The sequence below is a fragment of the Macaca fascicularis genome, chromosome 10 (assembly GCF_037993035.2).
Source record: "Macaca fascicularis isolate 582-1 chromosome 10, T2T-MFA8v1.1".
Taxonomy (NCBI): domain Eukaryota; kingdom Metazoa; phylum Chordata; class Mammalia; order Primates; family Cercopithecidae; genus Macaca; species Macaca fascicularis.
The window spans coordinates 94,245,001-94,268,286 of NC_088384.1; the positions used below are offsets into that span (position 1 = coordinate 94,245,001).

Below are 23,286 nucleotides of genomic sequence, written 5' to 3' on the forward strand. Positions count from 1 at the left end.
CGTGCTTCTAGGAGGCCCTGGCTTGGCCTCCCAGCCTCTGCCCCTCTTTCCCCAACTCCATCAACATTCTGTTGTTCTGAGCTTGGCTTGAGGCCAAGGGGTGAGCTGGCGGGCATCCTAGGTAAACAAAAGCAGCTGGAGAGAAGAAAGTCTTTAGGGGAGGGAGGGTGGACCCAATCAGAACCCCTCTCCACAAGGGCTGAGGGCTGTCAGAGCTTGCATGGGTCGCCTCCCCTGAGAGCCCTGGAACATGATAGGAGGGGAGGGTGTTGGTAGAGGTTGGGCCTTCTCCAGGCTAGGCCCTGCCTTGGGGAGGGAAGCTGCCTGGGATCAAGTCCCAGCTCTGAAACTTACCAAGTGTGTGACTTTGGGCACATTTCTTAACCTCTCTATGCCTCATTTTTTTAATCTATAAAATGAAGGCAGTAAATAACTCGATGCATGTAAGGATTTCTGACCTGCAGTCACTATTGGCTGTTAGGAGGATGATGTGCCGAGAGACAGCTAGGTACCTGATGTGCACTATTTTATTGAACCTGCGTATTAGTCACGGAAGTAGACACCGTGTCATCCCCATTTGATAGATAAGGAAGTGGAGGCACAGAGAGGGTGACAACCTGCCTGAAGCCACACTGTGAATCTGTGGCAGAGCCAGCTCTGATCCAGAGTCCAGGCCCCTGGCACCAAGCTATGAGCAGAGCTTGGGTGGGGATCGGCAGCCCTGACCTGCCAAAGAGCAGTGCTCAGCACTGTCCTTGTGGGGCCCAGACTCAGCCCTCACATGGGGTTTGAGGGGCAAGGCCTCAGGCTCCTTTTCTTTGTCTGTAAAATGGACATATGCACCCCAAAGAGTCAGTATGCTTCGCCTTCCTGGGTTCCTGGCTCGTGGGCTGCCTGGAGTGGGGCAGGCTTGGGGGCTGATCAGGGAGGCCTGTGCACCTGCCCAGTGTCAGCAGCCCTGGCTGGAGCAGCCCTGCCCCTGCTCTATAGCTGGGAGGCTGTCAGGCCTGGGAGCCAGAGTTGGCAGCCCTTGTTGGGGCTGTGCCCTGACCCTGCCCTTGGGGTGCTCTGGAACAGGGGACAGGCACAGAAACAGCTATTTCTAACTAAGGCTGCTGAGTATCCAGTATCGTAAAGGGCTGGGGAGATCTAGAGGTCAAAGCAGTTGGCTGCAGACCAGGAAGGCTTCACAGGGGAGGCCTCCTTGGAGCAGGTTTTTGCAGACTGAGTAAGAGTTCATTAGGTAGAGAGGATATATCGTAAAAGTGTTTTTAGCACAGGGAATGGCAATAGGTCCCAACTACTCCATCCTTGCCCTTGCTTACCCTCTCTGTATTTCAGGGGTCTGGAAGCTGAAAAATGACATTTCCCAGAGCTGCTTGCCAGCCAGTTTCAGGTTAGGACCTGCCAGTGGGAAAGAGGCCTGGGGAGGGGAGATGCCAGCCTGCCTCTGGCTGCAGCCTCAGGTGGCTTCCGCAGGCTCTGTATTTCCCAGCAGCTATATTGGTTCTAGGGCTGTGGGCGCCAGCTCGTGGGCTTTGCAGCTGCTTCCCAATTTCTAGGTCACGCTCCTTCTCCCATCTGCTCCTCCGCCCCTTTGGATACTTCTGGAGTGAACTTCCTCTATGAACTCCCTCTCTGCCTGAAATAGTAGTGCGGTTTCTGTTTTCCAGCCGGTGACTCACTGATGCAATTCTCAAGCCACCCAGCCAGCACCAGGTTGTAGCGTCCAAGGAACAGAAGGATTCGGCACCCAGAACACGTGATGTCATGTTTTTATTTTGATTTATTTTTAATGTGCATGTCATGTCTTTCGACATGACTTTCCAAGGGTGGGGACTGTCCGCATCATCTATTCATTCAACAGACACTCATGAGTGCTTAAGTGCTTCGATGGTGGGGAATGAAATGAATGACCAGGTCCACACACCCATGGAATCGCAGTCTGGACCTGCTTCATCCAGTACTAGCCAGACTGGCTACTGAGCACTTGAAATGCAGCTAGTTCGAATTGAGATGGGCTATCAGTGTGAAACACACACCATGTTTCAAAGATTGAATACAAAAATAAGAATGTCAAATACCTTACTGATTCTTATATTGATTACATGTTGAAATAATGTTTTGGATATATTGGATTAAATAAAATACATTATTAAAGCTAATTCCACCTATGGCTTTTTACTCTTTTCTTTTTTTTTTTTTTTTTTTTTGAGACCGAGTCTGGCTCTGTCACCCAGGCTGGAGTGCAGTGGCCGGATCTTAGCTCACTGCAAGCTCCGTCTCCCGGGTTTACGCCATTCTCCTGCCTCAGCCTCCCGAGTAGCTGGTACTACAGGCGCCCGCCACATCGCCCGGCTAGTTTTTTGTATTTTTTTGAGTAGAGACGGGGTTTCAACGTGTTAGCCAGGATGGTCTCGATCTCCTGACCTCGTGATCCACCCATCTCGGCCTCCCAAAGTGCTGGGATTACAGGCTTGAGCCACCGCGCCCGGCCTTTTTTACTCTTTTCAAAGTAAAAAGAGTCTAGTCTTTTGGTCACTTTTGGTCTAGTGGTCACTAGAAAATTCTAAATTACATATGTGGCTTGCATTTGTGGCTCATGTTTTATTTCTATCGGACAGCACAGGTCTTGTGGGGGCTGAGTTGGAAAACATTGATTTACCAATTCAGCATTTATTAGTGTCTATTTAAGAGATATGTGGTCCCTGCCTCAAGGGCTTCAGATAGGATGGAGAAGGGGACAGATAGGCCAACGTGGAAGTAAAATTTACTGTGATAAATGTTTGAATTGGTCCATATTCCAGGACTCTGGGGACCTGAAAAGAAATCAAGGAAGGCTTCATAGAAGAGGTGAGTTTGGTGTTAAGCATTATAGGATGAGTAGGAGTTTGCCAAACAGGGAAAGGAGAGGAGGGGCACTACAGGCTCAGGGAACTACACACACAAAAGCCAAGAGGTAGACAACTGCGGGGTGTTCTGGGGATACAGGAAGTTAATTATGGCCCCCAAAGAGATTGTTGGTGGAAGGGGCCGGAGATGGAGCCAGACTGTGTAGGACCTTGAATGCCAGTAAAATTTAAACCCAGGGACAGGGCTGAGGCTCAGGAAAGACTTCTAGGCAGGAAGTGGGGGTCCAGGTGTAAGCGAGCTCGTCCACCCTTCTCCCTCCAAACTCATAAAGGACCAGACCAGACCTAGTTTGAGTGTGAAAAATAAACTATTTTATTTCAGTGTTTGCTCCTTGCGGTTCAGAAGCACATCTACTGCCTGCTTGGAACCCAAGGCTTTTATAAAACCGTAGAGAAATAGAGCTCTATGTATAGAGAAAATATACATGTTGATTAATTGTGCGACTCTTTCCTGTGCAAAGCAGAAAGTTCTAAATGCAACAGCATGATTCTCTCCAAGTCCTTCTCTGGGATTTGGCGGGGGGGCCCTGCAGGCTGTGATCTCCTTCAATAGAGAATCCCCCCTTCCTCCAGCCTGAGGGAGGCCCAGTCATGTAGAAAGAGCAGGAGATAAAATCACAGCTGACAACTCATAGGCTCCCCAAGCTTCCTCAGGAGCAGGGGCTGTGTTTGGGGGCCTTAGCCCTGCAAAGAAGGGGTATCTGGGGTACCAACCTTGTTGGTTAGTGACCAGCACTGGCAGCTAAGGTTGTTGGGAAGTCTAGGCATTGCAGCGGGCAGGCTCCTGGGTAGGGCAGGGGTGTCCAGGGCTCTTCTCCTCTAGAACTGGGGTCTGAAGGGTGGTATCTGGGCACAGGAGGGGACCAGGACAGGGCTGGGGACAGAAGGTGGTCACAGTCATGGTTTCACTCTCAGAAATATCCTGGGCCTATGGCTTAAGGCTTTGTGGAGCAAGGAGTGGACCTTGTGGTTATTCACAAGGCTGGGCCATATAAAAGCATTGCAAAGATGGAGCGGAGAGGACCCTTGGAGATGAGCTGGTTCAATCACTCCTCTGACCAATAAGGAAACCGAGGCCCAGAGAGGGGAAGGCAGCACCTGGTCAGATGTGGGACCTGAACCCAGCCAGGGCCCTGACTCCCAGTCCCCCAGTCCCCTCTCTACCTCCTTGTCTCAGCTGAATCTTTTTTTGATCAGGTCCCAGACAGCCTCTCTGACAGTCTCAGGTCAGGCTGGGGTCATAAGTGGAGCAGTGGACTCACAGTCAGAGGCCCAGACTCTGTTCTTGGGCCTTCACATTACCCAGCCTGGCTAATAATCACGAGGCCACTGGTGCGGAGGGGGCCGCCTCTTTCTCTAAGCCTCAGTCTCCTCATCCTGGAAGTAGCGCCCATCACAGTTTCCCATGGTGATTAAATGGGTTGGTGGCCCCGTGAGCCCCAGCAAGTGTGGGAGGCACCCAGCACATAGTAGGTGCTTCACAATGGTGAGGTTGAGGGGAAGGGCTATTAAGCTTGGGCTGCTGGGATGTGGAGGGGACCTTGGGCCTATCACTGTCCCCACCCAGCTCTGGCTGTCCCAAGGGCCCCTGGAGCTGGGTGCAGTCAGGGGAAGAGGTGCAGGATGCAGTCTAGGGGAGCTGGATTCCCTGATCCAGCCAAGGGGCATGCTGTCCCTTTTTTGCACGCCCCAAGGGGCTATGGAGTAGATCAAACAATATGGCGGGTGGTCAATGGCTTTCCAAAGGGCATGTGGGCAGGAGAGGGAATGTAGGTCTTTCCTCTCTCACCCCAGCCCCAGTCAGCCAAGGTCGGGGCTCCCACTGTTTCTGGCACAGAGCATTCCTCACAGCTAAGGGGGTGAGTGGGGACCCACAAGCTCAGGGGGCTGAGATGGGCCAGGGGCACATTCCATTTCCACAAGCCCCCCTAAGCTGCCCACCCTGCCCTGGGGTCTGGGGCCCAAGAAGGGGCATATTTTGCTCACTAGCTTGGGATAAGGATTGGGATCAAGGTGGCGGCCCTCAGCAGGCTGGGAGCAGGGGTCCCTTAGGCGGGGCCAATGATGACATTCCGGAAGCCCTTCACAGCCTTCAGCTTGTCGCTCTCGAAGTTCACCACCAGCTTGTGGAGGCCCATGTGGAGCGGCAGCAGGTCCATTCTCACCTTAACTTCCTCCCCTGCCTCCACGGGGTCTGGGCTGCAGCCAGAGAGGGACGGTAAGGAAAGGGGCCCGAGGCCTGGCTCCCCCGTACTGCGGTCCAGCCAGGAAGTCACGTGACTTCCAAGGATCAGCACAGCGTCTCCTCGAATTCGAGCTAATGCCGACAGTCATCAGTGGGTCTCATTCTCGGCCCTCTGCGGGGCCTGGACAGTGTGCCCTCCTAGAGTGAACAGTGCGTGTGCACACGTGTGTCCGTGTGCATAAAAGCGGATGGTGCATTTGGGGGGCACAAGTGGGTATATGCTCAGGTAGCCATGTGTGTGAAAAGGTATTGAGCTGTACATAGGTGATCTATGCTTTTTACTGTATATAAGTTACATTACAGTAAAAAAGTAAAAAATAAGTGTGTGCTCATTTGTATGTGTGTAGCTAGGTATCTATGAGGAGACGCCCACGCATGCATGTGTGTGTGCATGCACATGTGTGGACATTCGGAGGGCAGATACCTGTCTATGTGAGGGTGCATGTGTCTGCAGGTGAGCGCTTACTGATGGATGACGTCACTGTGGAGGTCTGTGGCAGATCTGTGCATGGGTGGTGTCAGCATTGAGAGAGGATGTGACGGTGGGAACTCTAGCCCCAGGGTGTCTGGGAGTGGGTACAGGTGTGTGTGGGAGATGAGAGGAGGGGGTTTCTGCCAGGGCTTGGTGCCTAAGGACAGTCTCTACCCCCACTGGCATCTGCCCGCTTCCCCCAGGCCCCAAAGCTAGAGCAGCCAGCACTTACATCTCCACTGTCTTCTGCTCCTCGGTTAGCCCGGCCCCCTCCACAGTGAAGGTGCAGCCTTCCAGGGCCACAGGGAGCGGGTTCTGCAGGGACACTTCGGCCACCAGCTTGCGTTTCTGTTTGGGCTCCCCAAGGATCTGGATGGGGCAGATGTCAGGGGCAGGTGGGATCCAAGCTGGGCCGTCTATATTCACTGTCATCTGGCCCAATATTTGCTGAACAAAGCTGTACCCTGGTCTGTCATGATCACCCCCCTCCACCTCTGTGCCTCAGTTTCTTCATTGGGAAAACACTGACCGTGCTACCTGCCCAGGTTCTCCTGCATGGAGCTGCAGTGAGGCTCCACGTGACCCAGGGGGTGCCCAAAGTGCCTCCCTTGTCCCAGGGTCTGGAGGGGAAAGATCACAGGCTTTTGAGCCAGGCTGATCTCTGCTCCTTCTTCATGTGACCTGGGGAAGTTACTCTCCACTCTGCACACCTTGAATTCTTCGTGGGAGAGAAATGCCTGACGGAGGGTTCTTGTGAGGATTAACTGAGCTAATATGCGCAAGCCTCCAGCAGAACGTCTGGCACATTGCTCACCGCCTCTCCCTCTGCTGTTTACCATTTAAGTGTAATTGTCACCCTTAGGGGTTCTGGGCTGTGGCGCTGTAAGTGAAGGGTTATAATGATGATGATGGCGATGATAAGGATAGTGAGCTTTCAGTGAGCCCTTATCCTGTGCTGTGGATGGCTCTGTGTGTTTCCTGTGGATATGCTTTTAATTCTTACAACACCCCTCAGGGCTATTATTAACCCCATATAACAGATGAATAAAGTGAGGCACAGAAGGGCAAAGTCACATGCCCAGGGCTGCCCTGGTAGAAACTCAGACAGTGAGACTCTAGTCTGTGCCCTTCACTCCCCCACCCCACCCTGCCTCACCAGTGCCCAGTGCGTGGGGTTTCCAGTCTCAGTAGTATAGCATTTTAAGGATTCGTGACTCTAAGATCCCCAAATTCCATGACCCTATCACTCTGGGATTTTCAGATTCTTTCCTGGAGTCTACGAGTCCCCAGTTCTCTAGGCTTCATGATGCTTTTCTTCGATGAGGCTAGGATTTGAGGATCGCTAAGGCACCAAAGGTCTGGAGCTTACAGGGATGCAGGTGTCTGGGGTGGGGGTAGGGATCTGCCCTCTCCCCAGCGCTGAGCTGCCCTGGGACCCTGCCCCTTGCCCAGCCTGCCCTTACCCGGATCTTGATTTCTGGATTCTCCAGGTAGAGGTCCCTCTCAGCCAGCAGGTAGCTGTTGATAACTGGCTCCACGAGCAGGGCCCGCACCTTGATGAGGTTGGACTCTGTGAGGCAGTCACGGTACTTCTCATAGAGGATGCAAAGAGGAATGCTCTTCTCTGCAGAAGGGGAGAGAGGAGGGTGCTCATGATGCAGAATCACCCCTCCCAACTCTCCTCTTGCAACTCCAAGAGGCACAGAGAGGGGAAGGAATGTGCTTGGGGTCACACAGCAGGGGAATGGCTGGGCGGATCCCAAAACTCCCCACTGTGGCTCCAGGGTTCCCAGGGAGGAGCTGAAGAGTGGACACAGAACAGCGGGTAGAGGACACACTTGGACTCCCACGGGCCTGGGTTCTAATCCTGCCTTTGCCTCCTCTAATGGGTTGACCCCACATGAGCCACTCCACCTCCCAGGTCCTTGACGTTTGGATCTGCATGGCACAGGCACTCCTAAGGCTGTGGGAGGATTAGCTGAGCGAGTGTCCCGGAAGAGCCTGGTGCGCTCCAGACTCAGGGTGTGTGAGCCGCGGGGCCCTTCATCCTGGGGAGGATCAGAGCCGACATCTGCTGCTGCATCAGGCACTGCACTTCCCATGGCGAGCTCCTACTTCACCTTCATAACAACCCTAAAAGGCTTGTACTTGTATTACCACCCAACTTACAGATGAGAAAACTGAGGCTCCGGCAGGTGAAATAACATTGTCCTAGGTCACACAGCTGATATGTACTGTGCAGGCATCTGGATGAATAATCCAGATCTTAGAGTCCAACAACATGGTCCACACTCACTGAAGAATGCCTCTCATGGACATAAGGTCATTTCCCTCCATGAGGCTCGTGATGCTGTACCCATTGCACAGATGAAGAATCACCTCTGCCAGTAACTGCTCAGACTGGGAGACTTGCCTCTGGCCCGGTCTGGCCACTCACTGGCTGTGTGAGCCTGGGGAGATGACCTCCCCTCTCTGTTTCCCCTCTGTTTCATCTCTGTTCCCTAGATCTTATCATCTGCTGGGCAGAGGTAAGACCAAAGGTCATCACAGAGCAAAAGCTGCACAGTGATGTGGGGATGAGAAAGAAGCTGGCAGGAACAAACCCACCCACTGCAGTGTGGTTCTTAGCCCCATGTTTCTGAAAAGAACACTGAGGCTGGAGGGCCTTAGTAGTGTAGCATTTTAAGGATTCGTGTACCTTAGCTTTTAAGGAAACAGACTGGGGTCTGTTTGTAGGAGGCAGGGAGGAGCAGTAAATAAATACAAGTAGTTGGGTGTAGTGGCTCGTGCCTGTAATCCCAGCACTTTGGGAGGCTGAGGCAGGAGGATTGCTTGAGCCCAGGAGTTTGAGACCAGCCTGGGCAACATAGTGAGACCCCGTCTCTACAAAAAGTACAAAAATTAGCCAGGCATGGTGGGGTAAGCCTGCAGTTCCAGCTACTTGGGAGGCTGAGGTGGGAGGATGGCTTGGGCCTGGGAGGTCGAGGCTGCAGTGGGTCGTGATTGCATCACTGCACTCCAGCCTGGGCAACAGAGTAAGACCCTGTCTCAAGGGGTTAAAAAAAAAAAAAAAAAAAAAAAGAGAGAAAATACAAAGTCACGCATATTCACTTCTGGCCCGATACAGCGATGTGCTGTGGCCTCTGAGTTTCAGGCCTGAGTCTACTGCTAAAGAGAGAGATTGACAAGACTTGGGAGGCCAGAGGCAAATTAGCACCCTCGGAGACTTTCCCCAGGAGGTCACCTGAAGGACGGATTGAGACCGGAGGAGACAGTCACTTTCCCACTGTGGGATTCCAGGTTCAGGCTTTGACTGTGAACACTGGTGGTCCACGTCCCCCTCTTTGGAAAATGCTCCCCTGGCCTACCCACCCCTTTGGCCTTTCATTTCCTGGGTGGATCTGCTCCAACCTCTCATCAGATGACGTGATCTGGGGAAGAAAACCAAAACTTTTGTGCCAAAAAGGACAAAAGAGAGTGAAAATTACTAGGTCAAGACCTGGTGGTGCAGAGTGGAAATTCTAGCTTGCTCCACAGGAAAGAAGGACAACATTATCCTCCGGGAGCTTGGAGGATGTGGCCCAACTGTCAACTATTCTAAGAGGTGGAGGCCAGGGCAGGGCTGGACCTTTGAAAGTCTCCGTCCACAAGCCAGTGGCCATGGCCTTGGTCTTGGGCCAGATGCTGACTGGGAAGAGGAAACCTGTGTGGTCAGTCTCAATCATTCTTTAGACAATTTGCCCTGTTCTAGAAGGTTACTCTGGGGACAGTCACTGAGGCCGCATTGTCTGCATTCCGGTGACCCACCTGAAGGGATGAGGGAGGACAGAACATGAAAGGGTGGAGGCAGGAAGGAGAAGAGAGAGAAGCAGCAGAGAAAGGAGGCGGGGTGCGGGCAACTGGATTCCTTTCAGCTGTCCAGGGCCTGGCTTCCTGTCCACCAGCACACGGAAATTCCCCAGATCTTATCTTCAAAGAATAATAAGCAACTCAACCGCAGTATGGGGGCTTAGAGGGAACCCATCTCAGCTTGAACTTGGCAACTCAACTGCAGTATGGAGGCTTAGAGGGAACCCATCTCAGTTTGAGCTTGGCGTTGGAGGTTCCAACAGGGCACTTGGACCAGCCCCTATTTCCAGCCAGAGGCCAACGCCCAGGACCTTCTGTCCTCCCCTTCCCCTCCCTGAAGGCTATGCTTCCAGTGGGTCCCCGGCAGGAAGGACCCCCTCTGTGGTGAGCACATTCCTGGGAGGATGAGGAAAGCCAGCACGCTTGGCTGGTGCCAGTGCGGAACAATGCTCTCAGTGACCCGATGGTGTCTTAGAGGTGAGGGCTGACGCCACAGAGGCCTGGGAGGGAGTGATTTTGGTGCGTCTGGCCCAGGCCTGGAGTTCACCTCCTGCCACTCATTCTAGGAGAGACACTTTCTCCCCTTGGAGCAGCTCTGAGCACGAGAAGGAGCTGGTGGGTGTGCATTGAAACGATGGGACTGGGTCTCCAATGTCAAGCCCAAGACTTCACCACTGCTCAATATATCTGTGTAACAAAACTGCACTTGGACCTCCTAAATGTGTATATATATATATACACACACACACACACATACACATACAGAGAGAGAGAGAGAGAGAGAGAAGAGAGAGAGAGAGGGGAGAGAGAGAGAGAGAGGGGAGAGAGAGAGAGAGGAGAGAGAGAGAGAGAGAACAGGGCTGGAAGGGCTCTTAAAAGAGGAACCCAGCTTCCCCTTTGTGCCAATGGGGAACCTGTAGCCTGGGTGGAGGAGAGGAATACCCAGGAGCCCACAGCCAGGCAGCAGGTGGCAGGAACTAGAACTTGGGTGTCCTTGGGTCCTGAACCCCTACACGCCTGTAGAGATGGATCCTGTCCCAGACTCTTGGGGCCTCGATGAGCAGCGAGGGCCAGGTCCTTTCTACACCATCGAGGTGTCAGGGACACAGGAACCCCTGAGCCCAGGGCTGACAGCATTGCCTGGGACAGTAGGTGTTCAGGAAAGGTCCATGAGCTACTTGCCTCCCCAGACCTCTTAGCACTCGCCCTCAGGGAGGAGTGAGGGCCCTACCACGTGTTGGCGCTGCTGTGCCCTTTCCGGATACCTCCTGAGCACACATCCTCTCCCTCAGTCCTCACGGCTGCGGGCGCATCAGGCAGGCATGTCATCGCCCCATGTAACAGGGGAGCATGACCTAAGACTCAGAGCATGTTCACCGCGCCCAAGGTGGTGCGTTCAGAGGGCAGCAGAGCCGAGATTCAAAGCCAGGTCTTGCTGACCTCAGAAAATGTCTTTCAACAGCCCTAGTGTTGGGGGCGGTCCTGACAGCAAAAGGATCTGCCCTCTGAGGGCCTGGCCCCTGCTGAGGAGTCTGCCAGGGCCTGACAGTGGGTGTGCCCAGGGGGTGCAGCTCCAGGAGTGCCCACGGTGGGCCCAAGATAGAAAAACCAGGAGGCAGCAACTGTCAACACTGCAGATGCCCCGCCTGCAACACAGACCTGCTTTCTTAGGAGGGTGAAAGCTGTGCCCCAGACGACAGCCCACGGGCGCCAAGGGTCCAGGCACCGTCATAGAGGAGAGGGATGATCACTGGTTTGACAGGCAGGAGTCCGGGGAAAAGAGACGGGGAAACAAACTGTAAACGCAAACCGTGCCCCACCCGGGGGCTCTCCAGCGTCTCCAGGTGTGGCCACACTGAATCCCGGGCACGAGTGCCTGTTGTGTGCACACTCTCTTATTCCCAATGGTCCTGCGCTGTCAGATCATAACCCCCAGGAGCCTGATGGGGACGCTAAGGTGCAGGGGGGTGGCCATTTTCTCCGGTGACTCAGCGAGACGCTGCCCAAAGACGATGTCCTACTTGATTCCGCTGCCCCTTGGTGGATGGCTAATGTCTCACCCAGCAGCTCTCAGGTTCTCTCCCAGCCTGGAGACCCCTCTGCCCTCCTCACGCCTGCTGGGCTCCAAACGGTAGAAAGTGGGATGGGGCTGCTGGGTGGTGGGGGGGCTGTGGGTGGAGCCCTGGGCTTGATTCCTGGCCCCGCACTGCCTCGCTAAGTGACCTGAGTGGTCAGGGCTCCTCTGAGGGCCTCAGGCTTATTTTTAGGAAGATAACCAGGCACAGTGACAGAGCTACACAGTGAAAGGGACCCAGGGGACAACCACTGTGCAGGCCTCTGTGCGGGAAACCTGGTGACAAAGTCTTGGCTCAGGGCTGGGTTGGGTGGTCTAATGACACCATTTCACAGCGAAGGAGATCTACCTAAAAAGGCAACTAGGCGGCTGGGTGCGGTGGCTCAAGCTGTAATCCCAGCACTTTGGGAGGCCGAGACGGGCGGATCACGAGGTCAGGAGATTGAGACCATCCTGGCTAACATGGTGAAACCCCGTCTCTACTAAAAAAATACAAAAAACTAGCTGGGCGAGGTGGCGGGTGCCTGTAGTCCCAGCTACTCGGGAGGCTGAGGCAGGAGAATGGCATAAATCTGGGAGGCGAAGCTTGCAGTGAGCTGAGATCCGGCCACTGCACTCCAGCCTGGGCGACAGAGCGAGACTCCGTCTCAAAAAAAAAAAAAAGGCAACTAGGCTGGTGCTGGGGACACTGAAGAGGGACGATCAAGTCCCGGAAGAAAGCACTTCTCCCTGCAGAGGCCTGGACGCTCCCACCTTTGGCTTGCCGATCTGCTCTGTCCAATAGAGCAGCTTCTGGCCACACGTAGCTAGCTAACTTTCAACACAATTAAAACTTTAGTTTTGGCCAGGTGCAGTGGCTCATGACTATAATCCCAGCACTTTGGGAGGCTGAGACAGGTAGATCACTTGAGGCCAGGAGTCTGAGACCAGCCTGACCAACATGGTGAAACCCCATCTCTACTAACAATACAACAACTAGCTGGGCATGGTGGTGCGCACCTGTAACCCCAGCTACTTGGGAGGCTGAGATTGCAGTGAGCTGAGATTGTGTCACTGCACTTCAGCCTGGGCAACAGAGCAAAACTCCATCTCGAAAAAAATAAAAAACAAGCAAACAAACAAACAAAACAACTTAAGTTCTGCAGTTGCATCAGCCACCTTTCAAGCGCTTAGCAGCCATGTGGAGCCGGTGGCCGCCATGCTGGACAGGCGGTGCAGACTCAGCGCATCTCCATCACTGTGGAAAGTGCACCGGGCACTTTCCAAGGTGCTGGGCTAGAGCCTTTTCTCTGAGGCCGAGAGCAACCAGAGGCACAGGAGAGGTTCTCGAAGGGCCCGTGGGGAGAGGCTGCTGAGGCATGAGGGGCTGGAGACAGTGGAATTCACTGGGAGAGGGCAGCAGGGGTCACACGAAGTTGAGGTGAAACCAAACAGTATAACTGCTGAGAGGACAGGTTCACTCCCCAACTGTGTGACCTTAAGAAAATTACTTAACCTCTCTGTGCCTCCATCTCCTTATCTGGAAAATGGAGCCATGATAGAATCCACCCCTCACTCTTGCTGTAAGAATTAAGTGGGTTGATATGTATAAAGTGCTTAGGACAGGGCCTGCCCCAGAGTAAGTGCCACGTAAGTGTCTGTGGGGTGAAATCACACATGCTAAGCGGTTAGGTCACTACCTAGCACATTGTCAGTTGGCAGTCAACAAATGCTCCAGGAACACAGGCCCTTACCAGAGAAAGGCTCCAGGTTGAGGTTGAGCAGGTGCTTGGTGCCACACTCGGGCCCCAAGATCCCATTGTAGCTGACGGTGCGGGCACAGAGCAGGAGGCGGCAGACGTACTCCTCGGCAGTGTTGTTGGTTATGTGGGCAAAGACGTCAAAGTCACTGCCCATGTTCATGCTCTGGCCCACACGGATCCGCATGGCCATCCCTGTCTCCTCCTTCTCGGCCAGTTTGTTCAGGTGGTTGGCCCTTGTGAAGGCCTCCCTCTCCTCTGAGGACCCTGTAGGGGTTGGGAAGAGAGCCTCAATCACAGCGAGAATAGATCATAGGAAGGGGGCTGGGACGGGGTGAGCTGGCTTCACAGAGCCCTGATGACTCAAGGCAGCCCTGAAGGAACCCCTTCTTTACATGTCTGAGCCAGGAGGAGGACACAGTATTTCATTTATTTTCCACTAGTGAACTCTTATACACCCTCAAGACCCAGCCCCAAATGACACCTCCTCCAGGAAGCCCTCTCTGACCACTCCTTCCCCTGTGTTGTTTTCTGTTTCAAACTTACCCTCTTGAGCTGCTCGAGGGCTAATCCTTTTACTTATCCTTATGTCATATCCAGTGCCTACAACAGTGCTTGGTGCATGCTAGGCATGAATACAGTGCAATCTTTCTTACCTTCAAGCATTTGCACAGGGATTACTTCTACCTGAAATCCTTTCCCTCCCTGTCTCTGATTGCTCCCTTCCTTATATTCCATTTACCTCTCTCCTATGCTCCTTTGATTTTTTTCTCCCAGTGCTGTTGGGTGCATCTCTATTTCTTCTATCAAACCACCAGCTCTAGACCTTTCAGGGGATGGGGAGAGCATCATTTCATTCCGTGTTATCCCTTTCAGCTAGAGTATGGCTACGTGCCCCTGGAAAGCCAGCGGGGGTCAGGCCCAGGCAGGAACTATGGTTTCTTAGTCCCCTCTGTGGGCCCTGCTGTGCTTAGTAGTTGCTTAGAAATTATATATTATATTGAATTGGCTGTTGGATGTGCTCGAATCCAATTTTTAAAAATAAACCAAGTCCTTTCCCCCGCAACTGATCAAGCATCAGTAGCAGAAAGATGCCTCATCCTCATGTCTGATTGAACTCGTGACATTATTTTTAAGTTTATCTTGGCCTGTTTCTCTTCCTATCCACCTTCATGTTCATTTTCCCATCTGTATGTCAAATACTGCAAAAATAAACACTGCAAAATTTGAGGAACCTGTCCTCCGTGGCCCCTCTGGACTTTCAAGCCCCGCTAACACAAGTACATTGCAATTAAAACGTGTGGAATTGCTCATCTATGGTTACAGGTCCCACTGCTGAGAAATACTGATTTTTTTTTTTTTTTGAGGCAGAGTCTTGCTCTGTCGCCCAGGCTGGAGTGCAGTGGCCCGATCTCGGCTCACTGCAAGCCCCGCCTCCCGGGTTCACGTCATTCTCCTGCCTCAGCTTTCCAAGAAGCTGGGACTACAGGCGCCCGCCACCACACCTGGCTAATTTTTTTGTATTTTTAGTAGAGACGGGGTTTCACCGTGTTAGTCAGGATGGTCTCGACCTCCTGACCTCATGATCCGCCCACCTCAGCCTCCCAAAGTGCTGGGATTACAGGCATGAGTCACCACCCCTGGCCGATAAATCCCCTTGTTAATAAGCAACATAATAGCACAACCATTATTCATTTTTCTAAGATGCATCCTCCTCCTCTATAATATTTATCCTCTGAAGTTTTATTGAGAGTCAAATCAACCAGCCAGGCCTGGCAGCTCAGTCTGTAATCCCAGCACTTTGGGAGGCTGAGGCAGACAGATCACTTGAGCCCAGGAGTTTGAGACCAGCCTGAGCAACTTATTGAGACCCTGTCTCTACAAAAAATACAAACAAACAAACAAACAAATCAGCCAAGCATGGTGGTGCGCACATGTAGTCTCAGCTACTTGGGAGGTTGAGGTGTGAGGATCGCATGAGCCCTGGAGGCAGAGGTTGCAGTAAGTGGAGATCATGCCACGACTCCAGCCCAGGTGACACAGTGAGACCCTGTCAAGAAAGAAAGAAAGAAAGAGAGAAGGGAGGGAGGGAGGGAGGGAGGGAGGAAGGAAGGAAGGAAGGAAGGAAGGAGGGAAGGAGGGAAGGAGGGAAGGAGGGAGGGAGGGAGGGAGGGAGGGAAGGAAAGAAGGAAGGAAGGAGAAAAAAGAAAAAAGAGTCAAACCAATTTTAAAAAAGTGTCTTAATAACTGAATTGAGCCCTTTTGTGGAATAAACTCTTTTCCGAAACGAATAATCCTCTACCACTGTCGCTCAACATGTTTGCTCCTGTTTCTAAGGAATTGCTTAAGATGGAGTATAGCCTACGGGGCCATTGCTGTATGTAGGCTACCAATTAAAACACACACACGAGCCTGCTGGGCTGGGAAAACCAGATGCTTATCTTCAAGGCCATGTTAAAGACTCTGAGGGCACATACCCTCTGGGTATTTGTAGGTGTGGGTGATATCCTCCCGCTCGTCTCGGCCCACACTCTTAGTGCTGATCTTCAGCCCAACGGTCAGGGAACGGTTGATGGATTTGCTCACGGACCCGTCGTCTTGCTGGATCCAGTCCACCACGTCGGCATTGACCTCCGCAAAGACAAAGGGCGCATCGTACTTGGTGCTCAGGTCGCCCTCCTTGATGGCACGAACTGGAACTGGGCCACAGCAGTACGTCCCTGGCAGGGGTAGAAAGGGGAAGGGATGGGCCTGGGTAAAGTTTGGGAGGTATCCTCTAAAACCCTCTACAATTCAACCACATGTAGCCAAAAGCCTCAGGACCACGCAGCCCTCTGACGGAAGGACTCCACTTCTAGGAGGGCACCACAGGGCGAGGGTTCAGAACAGGGGCTCTGGAGCACGGCTTTTAAGGTTCAAATCCCAGCTCAGCCTCTTATTAGCTGGGTAACTTTGGGCCAGTCACTAACTTCTCGAAGCGGCAGTTTCATGTGGAGATAAGATCTGGGCCCACCTAACGAGCATTCGTGAATTATAGATGTAAAACTCATAGCCTATACTAAATGCTATGCAAGTATTTGATAAATAAAATGGAAATGTATCCCAGACATCCTAAGGAAATTACGGAGCCAAGGGCAGGCAACATGTTAGCAAGGAGGACATCTGTCTCGTTTCCTGCTTGTACTAAGAGTGGAGCTCAGTGCCCCGCATGGGGCCGGTCCCAGGGCGTGTGTGTTCTCCAAGTGAATACGGGTGCCTGATGTTTATGTCAGTGTGGTTGATAACCACCCCACACTGTCCGCAGACTTCCAGTGCTGAGGACTAGAGGCTGGATAGATACAGTCTAGCACGGCCATGTGATGGGCGACGGTCACATTAAATAAAAATTCAAATCACAGAAAACTATCCGCTGGAGAAATGCTAATGCTTTATTCAGAAGTGGACAGAGCTGGGGAAAAATGCTCCAAGTTTAAGCCGCTGGAGGTCTTCAACTAGAGCCCACGGATCCACCAAGGCACTACCCACAGAATTCAGGGGTCTATGAACTCTATGATGGGGAAAAAAGGGTATCTTTGTTTTCACTATAGGACTTCCTTCAATGGCAAAAGCAGGAAACAACCGTAACAGCCTGAGGAGCACTTAGGACTTGTCACTCATAAGAACCACAGGTGTGGTCATTGCAACCTTACAGCTGTCACAGATGGCAGGAAATTAATTTATGCTCATAAATTATCTCTACAACTATATTATGGAACTTACTGACTCTACTGCTAGATCTTGTTCTATAAAGAAGCATGTTATTATATCATAAATTTGGTTTTTAAAACTTGTGATAACTGTATTTTAATGTAATTGGTTTTCTTTGTAACGCTATGTATTATATTTTATGCATTTAAAAATATTGCTAGAAAGTGTCCATATGCATCACAAAATTTTGCCTTAGTGTACGCTCTCTTTCAGACACACAGGTACTATATATATGTGTGTGTGTTTATATATGTATGTATATAAACACACACGTATACACCCGCATACAAATATACAATTTGAAATCAGGGGAAGCTTGTGTGAATGTTAATGCTGCTTATTTTAGTGGGAGGGGACAAAGATGCTATTTGATTTTTTTCTTCGTGCTTCTCTGTATTTCCTGCTTTCCGCGATGCATATGAATTACTTTTGAGATTATCAAGAAGTGTGTTATTAAGATGTAAGTGAGGTCCCCCAACCTTGTGTGGACCCATCAGTGGTCTCCGGGTGAGCTCCTAGCTCTGCCGCCCTCCAGCTGAGTCACTTTAACTCTCCAAGCCTCAGCTTCCCCATCTGTTTGACGCGACAGTGCCCGCCCACGCACCTTCGCTCTTCTCCTGGGGCGTTGGGTCCAGGGCCTGCCAGCCCTCGTACCCCGGCTGCAGGTCCGGCCTGGTCATCCATGACTCCACCCAGCAGTGGAAGTTCCTGGGGGGATGGGGGGAGGTGGGAACGAAGCAGAACCTGAGTAACATTCATCGCCACCTCCCACGGGCAGACCACCCATTCACGTCCCCAGAAGCACACTCACCTCGTCCCAAACTGAGCCCAGCATGTTTCCCCACTGCCCTGTACTTCCTCCCACAGGGGCCCATCTCACAGCACCCTCTCTAGCCAGACGCCCACTCCTACACCTCAGAGCCCTTCTCAGCGCCTCTCCCCTCCTTGCCCCTCTCAGTTGCCCTTTTGACCTCCTAATTTCTTGACTCTGTCCCTTCTCTTCTGTCCATTCAGGGCTTATCACTCCCCACCTGGGCCATGCCCCAGCCCCCTGCCCATCTCTTCCCCTCTAGCCCTCCTGGCAGCTGTCAGCCCCACCCTCTGCCACTCTGAAGCCTTGAGTGACAACCTGTTGCTTTCGGAATCAAGCCTGGCCTCCCTAATGTGGCATTCCAGACTCCCGACAACATTTGCTGCATGATTCTCCCTGAGGCCCCATCGTGTATGTGGTTGCCTTTCCCTGTAGGCCTTGGCTCCTGCTGTCCTTCCCCAAGCCTGCTCAAATACTGCTCGACTTCTAAAGTCCAATTCAAATGTGACCTCCTCCAAGAAGCCCTCCCAGGTTTCCTCTCCACGGGGCCCTTCCTACTGGGCTCCGATCCCACCCTGGCCCCCACCTCACCAGATCATCTCGCTCTTGTCACCCTGGATCTCCCCAAACTCATTGCGGAAGTACTCGATGAGAAGGTTGCTGTTCTGGTCATGGGCTGAGTTGTAGTTGGTCACGACGCGGGTGGGGATGCCCAGGCACCTCAGCACTGTTGGAGAGGAGCAGAAAGCGGGCTGAGGGGACAGGCTGGCCCTGCAGACATCCGCCCTGCTCTGGGCCTCCACCTGCCCATCTGCATTCCAGGGAACACTGTACCTGCTGTCCGAGTGGTGAGAACATGAGCCAGCCCTTCTTGTCTGGACAATGGCACCCACCTCTCTGGTCGCCCCATGTCCATTCTATGCCCCTCACATCACAGTTGCCAGGAGACTCTAAAATACAAACCTGGGCCGGGCGTGGTGGCTCACGCCTATAATCCCAGCACTTTGGGAGGCGGAGGCGGGCCTGGGGTCAGGAGTTCGAGACCAGCCTGGCCAACATGGTGAAACCCCATCTCTACTAAAAATACAAAAATTAGCTGGGCGTGGTGGTGCATGCCTGTAACCCCAGCTACTCAGGAGGAGGCTGAGGCAGGAGAATTGCTTGAACCTGGGAGGCGGAGGTTGCGGTGAGCCGAGACTGCACCACTGCACTCCAGCCTGGGCGACAGAGCGAGACTCCATCTCAAAATAAAATAAAATACAAATCTGATGTCAACACTCCTCTGATCGATTGTTCATGGCTCCCCATGGCCCTTGAGGTCAAGGCCAGAGCCCTAGCCACGGCCCTTGGCCCTGCAGGGTCTGGCCCCTGACACCCTCCTCGCACACTGTGCTCCACCACACTGGCCTCCAGCATGCTGTGCCTCCGCCAGCTTCAGGGCATTGGTGTTTGCCATTCCCTCTGCCTGGAAGGCTGCCTGCCAGCTTCAGGTTGCCTGATCATTTGCATTCATAGCACGGCTGGAGATGCGTCATCCTTTCCAGTGTACTGGCATGTGAGGGATTCTTTAATTAGCCCTCCAAGGACGGTGAGGGATCTGTCTTAAGTTAGATCCTGGAGCCCAGCACAGGCCTGTCATTGACTATTTTGTCAAACGGGATGAAGGAGTGGAGGAAGGAGAGAGGAGAGGAAAGAGGGAGGGAGGGAAGGAGTGATTGAATGACTGACTCTCCCCAAGATAGGGTCTTAAAGACTCAAACAGCAGAACAGGCAGAGAAGGGGACAGAGGTCGGGAGACCCAGCTGCTTCCAGCTGTGTGACCTGGGACCAGTCCTTCACCTCTCTGGGCCTTGGTTCCATCTCTGTGTGTATTAGTGATGCCACTGGGGACTCATCATCACTCCCAATGTACGAGAACACGGATGCATGTGGCCCTATAAGCAGGTCGCAGCACAGGCCAGGGTCCTCAGACTTGTCAGGAGGGAGGGCCCTGCATTCCTGCCAAGGCCCTGTTTGCTGGGAAAGGGGCTGATGTTGCAATGACATGTTAAACAGAGACAGGACATTGACTAATCTGCAAGCTGAGCTCAGCTCGGAGAGGCGAGGAGCACAGGGGAGGGAGTAAAACCCCAGCGTGGATCTCACCTACACGGCCCGCTGGGTGCTCCTGGCAGACGGAATTATGGGTGCTTTTACTCTCTCATTTTAAAAATGTGCTTTTTAAGTGTCTTGTAAAAGTAACAGATTCACAGAAAAAGTATCTTAAAAATGAAGAGAAACAAGATGATGTAATAATGTAATCTGTGGGACTTTTGTTTTACTTCTAGCTTTGATTGAAGTTGAGTCTGGGAGAGGGGGAGAAGTGATGTGACTTTTGCCCTGGGGCCACCATCGGTGGGCCAGGGTAAGAGCTTACCAGTTGGCCCTGGATTCCTGCCAGGAGACTTGTAGGAGCTGGGAGGAAGGAGGAAGGAACAGCTATGACCTCCCCCTCTTGCCTGGTTTCTGTCCTCGTGAGGCCTGGGCAGAGCTCAGCCCTAAGGCTGCCCTAAGGCTGCCCTCAGCGAAGGCTGGTGTCCTAACCGCAGCTCTTATCCCACCATGCAACGGGCCTGAGTACACACCGGAGGACGGGGGAGGCCTGTCTCTGCTGTCCAGGGAGCCAAGCGCCACTCTTCCCCCAGGGATGGTGTCCTGGCCTCCCAGGACACGGTCTAACAGGAGGCTGCCCCAGCACTGTGCACACCTGGATCAGAGCCTGACCCTGCCGCTCACCAGCTGTGTGACCTTGGGCAAGCCCCTGCCCTCTCTGAGCCTCCATTTCCTCCTCAGTAAGAGAAGTGAATAATAGCAGCTTGTGGGGATTTGCGGTGATTCAGAGAGAGGCCGCAGGTGTGGGCAGAGCCTCATCTGCTCATTCCCAGAGCAAGCACTGAGGGGGTGCCTGGGAACAGCACAGTGCGTCACGGTGCCCGTTATGGCAAACGTCGTCCATCAGTGCTGGCTGATTCATTGACATCGAGGAAGTGCAGCGAGGGATCCGGCTGAGAAAGCTGGAACCCCAGGCTCCCCTGGAAATCCCCAAACCCAAGGCTAACCAGAGCCAGAGACTGTGCGGAGTGATCTCGCCCTGGTATGAAGAGCTTCCTATGAATGAGATCAGTCACTACTGTCTCCACTTTACAGATGAGGAAACTGAGGCTTGGAGGCATCAATTCTCTTGCCCAAGTCCACCCAGGGGTTAGAGGCAGAGGTGGATTCAAACCCTGGCGGTCCAGCTCCAGAGTTCACGGGCCAATTCACCACTGGTTCTTCACACGAACTCTACGGCCACGGTGGTCAGACAGCCCTTTTCTTGGCCAAGTTTTCCCTGGCTCCATCCTACACAGCCTGGGAAGAGGCTGCAGGGACCGGAACACAGCCCTGCAGTGGGCAGCGGAGGGCAGGATCTGCTGCTAAACGTTCAGGCGGCCATAGCCCAGGGTGACCAGGGTGACCAGGGTTTCTGCGGGTGAGCCTGGGGACCCAGGCCTTGGATTATGGGTTTTCTCCAGGAAAACCCATGGGCTTCTTTGAAAAGATGTGTTTTAGGGCTCTCAGAGGGAAGTGTCTCGGATGAGGGAGTTTCCACAAGAAAAAGGAACTTAGAGGTCACGGGGAACAGGCAGTCCCAGGCAGAGAGGCAGGGGTCAGAAGGCAAGGGCAGCCGGGCTGAGAACCTAGGTTAGGCTGCCCTGACCCAGCCTCTGGTGTGGAGGATGTGCTGGGGGCCTCCCAGGGACCCTTTCCAGGGCCTTAGCACTGGTTTTGGAATCAGAAAAGCTGGGAAGCCTAGACCAGCCTTTTAGATTGAGCCTGGTAATAATGATAGTCATGACAATAAATATCATCACAAAAGTATTTTCTATCATGCGCCCAAGATCATTTTAAGCACTTCCCACATTCATTTATTTATTTAGAGATGGGGTCTCGCTCTGTCACCCAGGCTGGAGTACAGTGGTGCAATCATGACACACTGCAGCCTTGACCTCCTGGGCTCAAGTGATCCCCCTGCCTCAGCCTTCCAAATAGCTAAGACTACAGGTGCACCACTACCACGCTCAGCTACCTCACACATATTAACTCATTTAATCCTCACAACCATCCCAGGATAAAGACACTACTGTCACGCCCATTTTACACACAATGGAACTGTGGTTCAGAGGAGTTAAGTGATTTACCTAAGGACACACAGCTGGTAGGAAGCAGAGCTAGGATTTGAACCCCAGGCCTTGACTCCAGAATCTGTGCTCTTTTTTTTTTTTTTTTTTGAGAGAGAGGATCTTGCTCTGTTGCCCAGGCTGGAGTGCAATGGCACAATCATAGCTCATTTCAGCCAACCTCCTGGGCTCAAGTGATCCTCCTGCCTCAGCCTCCTGAGTAGCCAAGACTACAGGCACACACAACCATGCCTGCTAATTTTTATTTGTTTTATTTTTTTTGTAGAGACAAGGTCTCACTACATTGCCCAGGCTGGTCTCAAACTCCTGGCCTCAAGCGATCCTCCTGTCTCGAGTCCACATTCTTAGCCAGTGTGTGATGCTAACCCATTTTCATAAGCACCGTGATTAGCCTGGCAACAATCATCAATATTTTCTGGCCTTAAATTTTTAAGATTTTTGTTTTAAATTTTTTTTACTTTTTTGGTTTTAAATTGCTTGCTATTCCCCCTTGACATTTAGAACATGCTTTGTTTCTTGACACTGATGTTACTGTTAGGATCCAGTTATTACTGGCTAATATTTGCTGAGAGCAACACTGGGCCAGGTTCTATGCTGAGCAGCTTCATGTCACACCCACTCTAGGAGGAAGGTCTTGATGTTGTCCCCATTTTCCAGATGAGGAAACTGAGGTTCAGAAAGAAGTCATTTGCTCAAGGTCACAGAGCAAGTGGTGTGAGGGTGGGGGTTTTTAACTCAGGTGTGCTTGGCTCCAGTGCCCAAGTTCTCAGCCCCGAGCCCGTGCAGTCTCCCAAATAATAGCCCTTGATCCTGACCACCACCGGAGGAATGGCTATTGGATAAAGGACCGGAGAGGGTGGTCACAGGCTCTAGGCCACATAGCACATTGAGAGTGTTGGTGGCAGGGGCAGGGATGTCCTGATTCCTACTCTGGTGCTCTTTGTGCTCCTCCCAGGGCTCAGGACCCACATCCCAGCAAGCAGCTCACCTGTGCAGGCCACGGCGGCAAAGACCCAGCACTGGCCGTACTTGACGCGCTGGCAGCCGTGGTTCTTCCAGCGCCGCAGGATGTCCACGCTGCCGATCCAGGACATGGGACTGACACCGTCCCCGTAGTTGTTGTCCCAGCGTCCCAGCAGCACACCCTGGTCATCGTTGCAGTTGACCTGCAACCAGTAGGGCAGCACGGGGACTGAACCTGGGATGGGGTGACAGCT

The 23,286-nt window shown here is 52.7% G+C and overlaps 2 protein-coding genes across 2 annotated transcripts in view; one reads left to right on the forward strand and one right to left on the reverse strand.

The window, feature by feature from the left end:
• Window positions 1-1,807, forward strand: part of RPRD1B (regulation of nuclear pre-mRNA domain containing 1B) — a 93,039-nt gene extending 91,232 nt beyond the window's left edge. The window contains exon 7 of the mRNA XM_045362964.3: window positions 1,674-1,807. Coding sequence (XP_045218899.1) covers window positions 1,674-1,688 — 15 coding nt within the window. The 3' untranslated portion in view covers window positions 1,689-1,807. The remainder of the gene's footprint in view (window positions 1-1,673) is intronic.
• A 1,394-nt stretch (window positions 1,808-3,201) lies between these two features.
• The window catches only part of TGM2 (transglutaminase 2), a 38,312-nt gene continuing 18,227 nt past the window's right edge, over window positions 3,202-23,286 (reverse strand). Inside the window, exons 6-13 of the mRNA XM_005568975.4 lie at window positions 23,058-23,235; window positions 18,441-18,576; window positions 17,643-17,746; window positions 15,769-16,011; window positions 13,286-13,558; window positions 7,093-7,253; window positions 5,862-5,998; window positions 3,202-5,111 (exon numbers count right to left, since the gene is read on the reverse strand). Coding sequence (XP_005569032.1) covers window positions 4,961-5,111; window positions 5,862-5,998; window positions 7,093-7,253; window positions 13,286-13,558; window positions 15,769-16,011; window positions 17,643-17,746; window positions 18,441-18,576; window positions 23,058-23,235 — 1,383 coding nt within the window. The 3' untranslated portion in view covers window positions 3,202-4,960. The remainder of the gene's footprint in view (window positions 5,112-5,861; window positions 5,999-7,092; window positions 7,254-13,285; window positions 13,559-15,768; window positions 16,012-17,642; window positions 17,747-18,440; window positions 18,577-23,057; window positions 23,236-23,286) is intronic.